At 36.7% G+C, this 12676-nt stretch overlaps 1 protein-coding gene across 1 annotated transcript in view; it reads left to right on the top strand.

Moving 5' to 3' along the window:
* Window positions 1-10463, top strand: part of SPESP1 (sperm equatorial segment protein 1) — a 31440-nt gene extending 20977 nt beyond the window's left edge. The window contains exon 2 of the mRNA XM_045810728.2: window positions 5911-10463. Within this exon, the coding sequence (XP_045666684.1) occupies window positions 5911-6986 (1076 nt within the window). The 3' untranslated portion in view covers window positions 6987-10463. The remainder of the gene's footprint in view (window positions 1-5910) is intronic.
* Window positions 10464-12676: the final 2213 nt, after the last annotated feature.

The following is a 12676-nucleotide window of genomic DNA, read 5'->3' as shown; positions in this document are numbered from 1 at the left end:
TTTTATTATGGACAAACTTAAATACATACACAAGTAGAAAGAATGGTATAATAAATCTCCATATATCTATAACCAGCTTCAACTACTAACCTATAATTAATTTTGTCACATTGATACGTCCTCCCACATTTCTTTCCCCCTCACTTTCCGGTCCCTCTCCCCAATTTCTCAGGCTTGAATTTTTTAGAAGCAAATTCTATACATCATATAATTTCATCAGTAATATTTTAATATGAAGCACTAAAATATAAATACACACAATAACAATGTGAATTTCACACCTAAAAAGATAATAATTCCTTAGTATTATCAAATATGTGGCCAATGTTCAAACTTCCCTGATTCTCTCTCTTCTAGTTTGTTTGGTTCAATTGGAATTCAAGTAAGATTCATACATGTAATTCACTGATATATCTTTTAATTCCATTTTAATGTATTCCTCCTCCACCTCTATTTTTGTCCTTGCAATGTAATTGTTGAAACTGGATCATATGTCCTATAGTTCCCATAGTCTAGATTTTGCTGATTATAACCCTATGGTTTATATCTTCCTTTGTTGTCCCATGTATTTTCAGTATATTGTTAGTTAGATCTAGAGAGACCTGTTAGATTCAGGTTTTGACCATTTTTGCAAGACTGCTTCATAGGTGGTATTATGTTCTTTCATCAGGAAATACATAATGTCTGATTGTGTATTTTTTGTGATACGAATAATCATTGATATCAATAATCATTGCAAAATATGTTATAATTATAGGTGGCTTCTTCATTTATTAGCTAAATAAGTTTATAAATTGAAACTTCCCTCATTTAGAGCTAATTTCCATATGCAGTTGGGTCTGTTTCTGTATTTTCTGCTCTGTTCCATTCACCTGTACATTCATGTGCAATGCTATACAATTTTTATAATAGAGGTTTTATAATATATTTCAATATCTATTGTGGCTAGCCTCTATTTTTCTGGAATTTGTACTCATTTTTCCTTCCAGATGAACCTTATAATCCATTTTTCTAACTCCAGGAAACAAGTAATGATATTTTGTTAGAAGCATATTAAATGTATACATTAACAGAGAGTATGACATCTAAGCATCTTTATGATATTGAATCTTCTTATCTAAGAACATGGTATATCTTTCCGTTTGCTGAAGCTTACATTATGTTTTTTGGAAGATTTTGTTACATTCCTCTATCAGTTTTCTGTGGTTGCTGTAACAAATGACCATAAACTTCGTATCTAAAAATAACAAATTTATTCTCCCACAGTTTTAGAGGCCATAAGCCTAAAATCAGCTTCACTGAGCCAAAATCAAGGTGTAAGGCAGAGCTGTGTTCCCCCTGCAAGCTCTAAGAGACAGTATTTTAATTGGCTCTTCTAGCTTCTGGTAGCTGCCAGCATTCCAAGTCTTAGGGCCACTTCATTCTAATCTCTGCCTCCTCCTCCATTTTACCCCCTCTTCTTCTGGGTATCAAATCTCTGTTTGTTTCTCTCTCATAAAGACATTTGTGATTGGATTTAGAGTCTACCCAGATAATCTAGGATAATCTCCTGTCAAGATCCTTAATTTAATCACACCTGCAAAGACCTTTTTTTCTTTTAAGGTAATATTTACAGGTTCCAGGGATTAGGACCTGATCTCTGGATGCCTATATTCAGACTAATATAATTACTGTCAAAATAATTAGATTTTGGACATGTCTTTTTAAATTTATGATTAGGTATTTTCTTTCATTCTTTGTTATCAAAATAGCATCTTCTTTCTCATCTTTTAACTGGTTTATATTGGTATACTGATTTGTGTATGTTGATTTTATAACTTGCTACTTATCTAAATTCTCTCACTCCTTGCGGTAGCTTTTCAAAGGAATTCTTTTGTGTTGTCTCGATGTCTAATTATATCATCTACACATAAACATAGTTTAACCTTTTTCTTCCCAATTCTCGTGCTTCCTGTTATTTCCCATTATCTAATTACATTGACTAATACCTCCAACATGATTTTAAATAGTAATGGAGATATTAGTATCCTGATATTATTTCTGTCTTTAGCAGAAAATCTTTTAGTGTTTTTACAGATAGGATCTAGGGCGTATTTTTATTTTTATTTTTTTTAGGGATTTAACTTTATATTTTAAGATGAGAAATGTCAGCAATTATCTTTATAGAGCTTTTATTTATTTATTTTTCTTTATAGGGCTTTTAAAGCATTTTTCAAGTATCTAATTTATTTGGTTCTATGAGATAAAAGGGCAAATATACTATCTTAATTTTATAGTTAAGTAAATGTTGAGAGATTGAATAATTGCCTAAGGTCGTGATGCTTAGAAAGAGGTACAAGCAGGAACAGAGGAAAAAAAAAATTTTTTTTTACTGCATTAGGCTACATATTCATTTTACTTAATATTTTCCTCCAGGAAAACTATAGAGTCAGGACAATGCATTACATGCCTATGAGAATACATAAATAAGTTATTTTCCTTTTTAAAATGTGAGTTTTAATGGTTTACTATGTTGAATGATTGGATATGTGTGCTTGTATGTTTTTAGAGTAAAATATTATATATAGGTAAGTGTAAAGTCCTTTTTAAGGGCCTGACTTCAGTTGCATTTCCTCTCCTCGGAGGCAAGGTGGTATAAACTCTGACTGTTGTAGTTTTTTCTCTTTTGTAATACAAGTGCCAGACTTAAGCTTTGATTGTAGAGCCATCCATTTCAAAGACTGCTATCTTAAATATACATATTGCCAGCCACAGGCTTAGATTAAGAGCCAGGCCACCTCCCCCTACTGGGGCTCATTTGTTTTGGAGATCCTAATTGATTTTGGTAACTGCCCTATTGGGCCAGTTGTTTTTCCCTCTTCCTGAGCTTCAAATTCATGCTCTTATGTTTTAAATTCATCAATAAAGAGTGAACCCTAGAGACCCCACATTTGACCCCAATAAAAGGAGAACCCCTGGCCCATTTGCATTCCCCTCCCCCACTACTCTCTCTGGCACTATCTCCCGCTCCCTTACTTTCCTGCGCTCTCCTTCTCTCCCTCTCTCTGTTTTTCTCTCTCCATCCCGCTCCACCTCCCGCCGTGTGGCCCCAAGTGTGCTATGTAATTTCCAGGTCCTATAAGAAACAAGCCTTTATTTTTTCAAAGTTTCCTGATGGTTGTTGCTGAAGGATGTCTTGCAATCATAGTAAGAACCACAAGGGTCAGTCCAGTCATAACACTGATTTGGAAAGGGGAAATGTCTGTGTGCAGCTCACTCCAGGGCCCAGGTGAGCATCACCAGGCATTTCTAGTCTGCAGCCTTACTACGGATAGGCTGAGACTGGCACAAAATAGGCAACGACCCACAAGAGTTAGGTATGTTCACCTTCTAGTCCGTTTTTCAAAATCCACAATTCACAGACAAATGCATGATATGGGATCAGTGATTTTAAGAAAATTATTACAGAGATAATATCAAAATCTACCTCCCTTTTTTCACCTATCGTTGTCATATAGATCTTGAAGTATGCGAGGCTTTTGTAAGCATAACATAAAATGCAGAATCTGCTTTTAGAATCTAGATATGCCCACAAGTCTGGTATCTTTCCACTATCACTTTGCCTCACTAAACTGTTCTCATTAAGAAATTTTTAAAATTTAGAAATATACTTTCAATTTTGATTAAATATCCATCTGGTCTTTCTAAGTTGTAATGAGTTAAGGAAAAGAGGAAAAACATGTAAATATAGAGCTTTTTTTTTTTTTTTACCGTTTTGTGCTTGTGAAAGTGCTGAATAGAAGTATCTGCTGAACAGAAGGTTTGTTATTTCATTTTGCCTGCAGAGGGAGGATTTAGGTAGGAGTTATGCATTAGAGTTCGGCAAAAAGTGACTTACTTTTTTGAATTAAGTTAATTTATGTCCTTGATACTGGCAAAATCATTTCAAAATGACATGTAATACAAAACTCCAGCACTTAATATTAAAAACCATCTTAGGAGTAGGGGAGTTGAGGAGAATTTCAGAATATCTTATTCAATAATCTTTTTTGTTTTCCATGTTGGAAATGAGAGTCTTCACCAACCACTCAGATGCTGCAAAATGCCAGTATAAATAGAAGTGCCATTTTGTTGTAAGAATGAGATGTTGATGGTTTGGACCAGGAATTGGCTAGCTTTTTCTGTAAAGGGCCAGATAGTATATTCAACTTTGCCCCCCACGTGGTCTCTGTTGTAACTACTCAATTCTATTGTTGCAACCAAAAGCAACCATAGATAATACATAAACAAATGGGCAAGACCGGCTGACTTCCAATAAAACTTTATTTACAGAACAGTTAGGTGGATATTAATGTGGGAAACAAAGGCAAAAGAAAAAATTAAATTTCTTTACAACTTACAGCCAATTGACAAGTCCTTGAGATAGGCAGAGTGACCTTCCTCTAGAAACTCAATTACCTCAATGTTGATACTTTGCTATGGGCAAAAAGCAATCTTAGCTTAACATTATCCCAACCACCAGGATCCTGTAAATCTCCTTTAGCATATAAAAATTCCTTTGGAAACTTTGTTTTTCTCTATCCCCCAATAAATATGTTAGCAATCATCTCCCAAGCATATGGCCCACTGTTTTACATCTGAAGGTTCTCATGACTAAGGTTTTCCTAGACAGTAATAAATGACTTTTTGCTAACAATAGCTAGCCCCCTCAAGGTCCTGGAAACCTTGCTTCCAAATTCCTTAGAGACTTATGCTATCCCTAACCCCTCCCAACTTGAAAATATATAATCGGCCACCCCTCACAATCTCAGTGCAGCTCTTTCTGCCCATGGGTGCTGTCCCCTTGCTTTAATACCACCTTTTTGCACTGAAGATGTCTCAAGAATTCTTCCTTGACCGTTTGCTCTGAACCCTAACATTTCCACATCAGATATGACCCACAGGCTGTAGTTAGATCTTTGTGAGGTTGAAGGCAGTGGTATATGGGTAAACGTTCAACAGCTGGCTTTTTGGAGAGACTGGTAAGCCCAGATTTACAGCATTTGCCCTTTACATGACATTAATACTCCCGCCACAGTTGATTTCAGACTATGCATTTGGTGTTACTGAGCAGGGACATAGAGAGGGATATAGAGTAGTACACTATTACATAACATTTCTACCATACATCTACACTAGATGTAAATAACCTCAAGACCATAGATAATAGTAAAATGACATAAAATAATAAGTGATGGATTTTGAATATTTATTACCTTTATTTTGAATACATTTTATTTAATTGCAAATTAAAATAATTTTTAATAATGTCTATGTTTAACATTTGGTTCACAAAATTCCTAAAAATTGAATGATTGGTTCTGGTGAGCCCGTATAAGCCAATTCCAGCACACCATTGTGGTGGAGGATATAATCAAGAATTTTGTTTTAATAAGCTACCTACTGAATCGTACGGGAGAGTAAAAGTGAAAAAATACAGAGAATTGTGTTAATATGCAACTTTTGCACAAATCTCGTTCATGCGTTTTGTTAAGAATCTGAAGATATACATATATTTTATTTAAGTGAAAATCGACTGGGGCGAAGGTGCTTTATTTCTTGATTCTTTTTTTTTTTAAAGATTTTATTTATTTATGTGACAGAGATAGAGACAGCCAGCAAGAGAGGGAACACAGCAGGGGGAGTGGGAGAGGAAGAAGCAGGCTCACAGTGGAGGAGCCTGATGTGGGGCTCGATCCCAGAACGCCAGGATCACGCCCTGAGCCGAAGGCAGACGCTTAACATCTGCGCCACCCAGGCGCCCCTATTTCTTGATTCTTGATCTCAACTTTTAAGTGATAACATGAAGTAAATTTAGAGCAGTAGATTCTGTCAATATGTCATATATAATATTAAGTTTACTTATTGTTTGATTTCTGTTTTTCCTTTAAGGCATAACCGTGACGCCTGACGAAGAACAAAACTTAAATCATTATGTAGAAGTTTTACAGAACCTAATCCTAAGTGTTCCTACTAGGGAGCCAGGTCGTGAGAAAAAATCAAAGTCTCCGAATAATGTTCATTCTATAGGACCGAAGGTATCAAGATTAAAGGAGATCATCACCCATGGAGACTCTTCGACTGAAAATGATGTTTTAATCAATCCTGTCGGTGAAGAAACCACAGCTTCCCCTACTGGAGGCTTCACACTGGAAGTCGAGAAGAAAAAACCAACTGAAACCACAGCATTCTGGTCGATTAAACCAAATAATGTTTCTGTTGTTTTACACACAGACGAACCTTATGTTGTAAAAGAGCCAGAGCCAGAACCAGAACCAGAGCCAGAGCCGGAACCAGAGCCAGAGCCAGAGCCAGAATTAGCACAAACTGAGGCCCCACACCCATGGCCAAACGTTACTGAGACACCCCCAAGTCCAGATATCACCTCAGGCCCACCGCCAATCACCTCTTCAAGCAGGAGCACCGACATGGATACCGTCACTGAACTAGAAGATGTTCCTCAGCTCTCAGGCGAGTATGAAATGGAAAAGCCGGACGCACTAACATTTGAAAAACACCCGCAGATTCTGAATAATGAAGACATTTTGAAAAAAATTTCAGATATTCATTCACAGGTACAACAGGTACCGCTTGCTGAGAGCCTCAAGCCAGAATACAGAGAGGACATTCGAGCCTCTAGAGAGCACCTAAAACGGAGCCTTGCTTTAGCAGAAGCAGCAGAACATAAACTACAAAAGATGTATAGATCCCAGCTATTACCGCTAGGACGAAGCAGTAGCGGAATTGATGACAGTGAAACTGTTATTAACATGCTGTACAATTCCAGATCTAAATTATCTGAATATTTAGATGTTAGATCTGTTCCACCAGAGATGAGACAAAAAGCTACTACAGTACTCAGTACACTGAAAAAAATATTATGTGTAAGTCGACTAGAAACTCAAAACCTTATTAGGAAGTTATTAAACAATAATATAAAAATTTTAAACCTACTTGATGTTCCATGACAAAGTTGATTGAAGCGAACTGTGCATTCATTTCACTAGAGAAATAAACATATTAGTGATTCACAAGTTGTATGAAAATATTTCCTATTGTTGTTTAATGTGCTAACATCTTTACATGCCATATGTTATAAAAAAATTTTCATATGCACGAAAGCCTAATAATTTAAAATAAAATTTTGGTTCAGGAGTTTGTAGTTTTTTTCTCATTAATTAACTTTAAAAGTTATTAAGATCTAACCTTTAACATGTTTAAACTTTGATTTTACTTGAATAGATTAGTTAAATTCACCCCTTTTATAAGAGTTAAGAGACTGTGTGCAGTCTGTACGTAGCCTGTTTTTAATAATTGAATATAAATGTAAAATTTTAGTATATGTGGTCTTTATTACTCTTTAGAGAATCTGAGTTTTCTGTCTGAATAGCAAAATTGGAACTTGAATCAGCACTTTTATTTGAATATCTGTCTGCCTCATTTGAAAGGTGGATGGTGTATGAAGATCTGTCCCTGTTTCTTTGTTGTTAAGTACTTTCGGAGTATCGGTGAGTGACTGTAACTTGGGTTTGTAATATAGTCATTCTCCCTTATTTCCCGTTTTTGTTTCTATACATATACATTGAAGCTTTGCAAATCTTTTGTCAGGAGTATGACTAACACGATTAAGGTTAACTGTGTAATATTGTGCTTATGGTGCATGTAATTCTCTTTCATGATTTGACCAGTATTATATTTAAATTCATTTACTTATTCATTCATCAAACCAGTTATTTATAGTTTAGTAGAGCTTTATTGGCCTTTTATACTATGTGCAGAACGAAAGGCTAGGCTTTGGGGATATAGTAAGACCTTGTTCCTTCTCTCTTTGAGGTTGTATTATAGGAGGAAAGGTAGACATTAAATAAATAACTTCAAATAATTTTTAAATTTCAGTTGTGACAAGTTGTTATGAATCTGTGAGAAGTGTGATCTCACCTAGACCAAAAATAATGGGAAAGCTATCCTGAGAAAGTAGCATTTAAAGTCAAATCTGAAGGATAAGGGTGCATGTAGGGGAAGGCGGCATTCCGGGCAGAGGGAACAGCAAGTGTGATGCTCTGAGTTGGGAATGAGTATGGCAAGTTCAAAAAGTAGCTGGAGTGCAGAAAGGTAAGGCAGAAGATCTCAAGATGGAGCTGGTGAGGCACACGGGGTTGGAATAGATCCTGCAAGGCCTTGAAGTGTACACATATTGACGATGCCAGCTGTTATCCTATGATCGGTGAGAAGCATTCGTGGATTTTAAGCAAAGGATGGGTAAGATCAAATTTGTGTTTTTTGTTTTTTTTTTTAAAAAAAAACACTCTGGCTGCAGTTTTGGAGGCAGACAAAAGTAGAAATGCACTAGGCAAAGGCCAAATTTAGCTTGGACTAGTTTGAAAGAAGTGCCAGTTTAGAAGTAGAATCAACAGGGGCGCCTGGGTGGCACAGCGGTTAAGCGTCTGCCTTCCGCTCAGGGCGTGATCCCAGTGTTATGGGATCGAGCCCCACATCAGGCTCCTCCACTGGAAGCCTGCTTCTTCCTCTCCCACTCCCCCTGCTTGTGTTCCCTCTCTCGCTGGCTGTTTCTATCTCTGTCGAATAAATAAATAAAATCTTTAAAAAAAAAAAAAGAAGTAGAATCAACAGTATTTGGGGATTGCATGGACGTGGAGACTGAGAGAGTAACAGGGATCAAAAATAATTCCTACACAATTAGCTGTATCATAAAAAAGACCACATAGGTTTCATTTCACAATAACACTCTTTACTGTTTCCTGTTGCTTGTTTTTTTTAATTTTGTGTGTATGTTGCTTATTTTTAAAATTAATTTTACCATGGAAGATTTCAAACATGTGAAAAAGTAAACAGATTAATGTAATCGATCTGTGTACGTCATGTCCATTCTCAACAGTGACCTACTAATGACCTGCCTTGTTTCACCCATGGATTTTGCTGATTGTATCCCCGTTATGCCTTTTAATATGTTTTCCCATCCTCCGTATTTTCTGTAAATAGATAGTTGGATCTAGAGAGCCTTCATCAGACTCAGGTTTGTCTCTTTTTTCGGTCAGGATAGTGTAAATCATCTGGTTGTGTTTCCTTTTGTATTTACAGAGCAGCCTTTCATGTTTATTGATAGATTATTGATCAGGTGTCGCAAAACGGCATTATCATTCCTTCCCTATTAGCTGGAATATGTCTGTAATGAGAAACCTGCTCTGCCCTATGATTTGATTCCCTAGGGGTCCACTGTGTATTGGAAAGACATCAAATCTTTCTCTTTTTAAACAGTTTTCAAAATAATTAGTTCATAGAATCCTCCAATGGTGACCAATTTTTTAAAATTAGATCTTTATTCTTTTGGAACAGTTGGAAGCTTATAAAGAAATTGATCAGAAAATACAGAGTTCCCACATACCTCTCTCTAGCCTACCAAGGTTTCCACTATTATTTATATCTTCTATTAATGTGGTACGTTTCTTACAACTGATGAACCCACAGTGATACATTATTATTAACTGAAGCTCCATAGTTTACATTAAGTTTCACTCTTTCTGTTGTACATTTTATGGGTTTTGACAAATATATAATAACACATATCCACCATTACAGTAGCCTACACAATAGTTTCACTGCCCTAAAAATCCCCAGTTCTTCACATAGTCATCCCTCCCTCTTCCTCCCCCATACCTCCAATCCCGGGCAATCTGAAGTTTTTTACTGTCTCTATCCTTTTGCCTTTTCTAGCATGTAGTTAGAATCATGTAGAATATAGCCTTTAAAGATTGGCTTCACTTAATATGCGTTTAAGATCCCTCCATGTCTTTTTGTGCCTTGACAGCTCATTGCTTTTAGTGCTAAGTAATATTCCATTGTATGGATGAACATAGTTTATACATTCACCTGTTGAAGGACATCTTGGTTACTCCCAAGTTTTGGCAATTATGAATAAAACTACTTCAATCATCTGTGTGCAGATTTTTGGGTAGACATAAGTTTCAATTGTGCCAGTTTTTTTTCACACCTTTGAACATGCAAAAGTTAGCACAGTCTTGTATTTTGGCCAATCTGATGGATGAGAAGTATTATCTAGTTGTTTTCATGTATATTTCTTTAACTATGAGTGAGGCCGGACATCTTTTTATATTTATATTTTTATTTCTGGAAACTTATTTCTCTACTGGTTGCTTTTCCTTAGTGAGATAGACAACCTTTTTTTTTTTTTTTTAAGATTTTATTTATTTATTTGACAGAGAGAGATACAGCCAGCGAGAGAGGGAACACAAGCAGGGGGCGTGGGAGATGGAGAGGCAGGCTCCCACCGGAGCAGGGAGCCCGATGCGGGGCTCGATCCCAGGACCCTGGGATCAGGCCCTGGGCTGAAGGCAGACGCTTAATGACTGAACTACACAGGCACCCCGACATACAACCTTTTAATGTAACAAGGAAGTTGGAATTTTGTGTCATATTTTTACAAATATTTTTGTCTTATTTATTATTTGTATTTTTATTTTTCCATGTAGAAATTGAAAACCTTTATTGATCAAATTTATACATTTTTTTTCCTTTGGGTGCCTTTGTGTTTTGTGTCTGACCTTTCCCGCTCTGAGATTTTACAAAATTCCTCTTTTTTATTTGAGTGTTCTAATGGTATCCTTTTTTAAAAAAAAACTTTGTGTTTTTTAGAGAAGTTTTAGGCAAAATTAAGGAGACGGTGCAGAGTTTCCATATCTACCCACACATGCATGGCCTCCCCCACTATCAGTTTCCCCCAGCAAAGTGGTACATTTGTTACAATTGATAAACTTACACTGATGCATTATTACGACCTCCAAGCCCATCGTTTACACTAGGATTCACTTGGTGGTATACATTCTGTAGGTCTGGACAAGTGTGTAGTGATAGATTTTCACCATTATAGTATCATAAAGAGCAGTTTCATTGCCCTCAAAATCCTCTGTGCTCTGCCTACTCATTCCTCCCTCCCCTCAACTTGGCAACCACTGATCTTTTTACTGTCTCCATAGTTTTGTCTTTTCTAGAATGTTGTATAGTTGGAATCATATAGTAGGTAGCTTTTTTAGATTGTCTTCTGTCACTTAAAATAAATGCACATTTAAGGTTCCTCTGTGTCTTTTCATGGCTTCATAGCTCATTTAATTTTAGCTCTGAATAATGTTGCATTGTCTGAATGTACCACAGTTTATCCATTCACCAATAAAGGACATTTTGGTCGCTTCCAAGTTTTGGCAATTATAAATAAAGCTGCTATAAACATCCATGTGCAGGTATTTGTATGGACATAAGTTTTCAATTCCTTTGGGGAAATACCAAGGAGCACAATTGCTGGGCTGTACGGTAAGAGTATTTTTAGTTTTGTAAAGCCATTAAACAGTCTTCCAAAGTGACTGTACCATTTTACATTCCCACCAGCAATGAATGAGAGTTCCTGTTCCTCCACAGCCTCACCAGCACTTGGTGTTGTCAGTGTTCTGGATTTTTACCATTCTAATAGGTGTATAGTGGTCTCATTGTTGTGACCTATTACTTTTTAATTAAAATTTTTAAGTTTTTGATAATTATAGGTAAACATGCAGTTTTTAAGAAATAATACAAAGAGATCTAATGTATTCTTTACTCATTTCATCTAATGGTAATATCTTTAAAACTATACTACAATATCACAAGTGAGATAAATATGTTGGTATAAGATACAGAATATTAACAATACTGCAAGGATCCCTCATGTTGCCCTTTTATAGCTACCCCTACTACCCTCCTGTTTTCACACCTTCTCTAACCTCTGCTAACCACCATTTTATTCTCCATATCCATAATTTTGTCATTTCAAGAATGTTCTATAAGTAGATTCACACAGTACGTCATCTTTGGGGATTGGCTTCTTTTCCCGCAGCTCGATTCTCCAGAGCTTGAGCAAGCTTGTTGCGTGTATCAATCCCTTCGTTTTTACTGGAGTAGTGCTGCGCAGTTTGCTTAACCTGCTTAGGGCCGCCTGGGTGGCACAGCGGTTAAGCGTCTGCCTTCGGCTCAGGGCGTGATCCCGGCGTTCTGGGATCGAGCCCCACATCAGGCTCCTCCGCTGGGAGCCTGCTTCTTCCTCTCCCACTCCCCCTGCTTGTGTTCCCTCTCTCGCTGGCTGTCTCTGTCAATTAAATAAATAAAATCTTAGAAAAAAAAAAAAAACCATTCACCTGCTTAACAGCTTCTGGGTTATTTCCAGGCTTGGGCTATTACAAGTTCCTATAAACACTCATTTACAGTTTCTGTGCGAACCTAAGTTTTCATTTCCCCGGGGTAAATGCCCAGGAGTGAAATTGCTGTGATGTATGCTGGTTACATGTTCAGTATTGTATGGAACTGCCCACCGTTTTCCAGAGTGGCTGTACCCTAGCCTAAAACCACTAGCGATGGATGAGTTTCTCTGAAACCTCACCAGCCTTTGGGGTCATCATTAACATTTATTTATTTTATTTTAAAGTGTACAACTCAATAGTCTTAATGTATTTATAAAATTTTACAACCATCGTAACTATCTAATTCCAGAATATTTCAACACCTGCAAAAGAAAACCCCATACCCTTTAGCATTCTTCTCTCCATTCCTCTCTCCGCCAGCCTCTGACGACTGTGTTCTGTCTCTACGGATTTGCTTA

The sequence above is a fragment of the Ursus americanus genome, chromosome 28, assembly GCF_024610735.1.
Source record: "Ursus americanus isolate L20-20 chromosome 28, mUrsAme1.1.p, whole genome shotgun sequence".
NCBI lineage: Eukaryota > Metazoa > Chordata > Mammalia > Carnivora > Ursidae > Ursus > Ursus americanus.
This window is presented reverse-complemented; position numbering and strand designations above follow the sequence as displayed.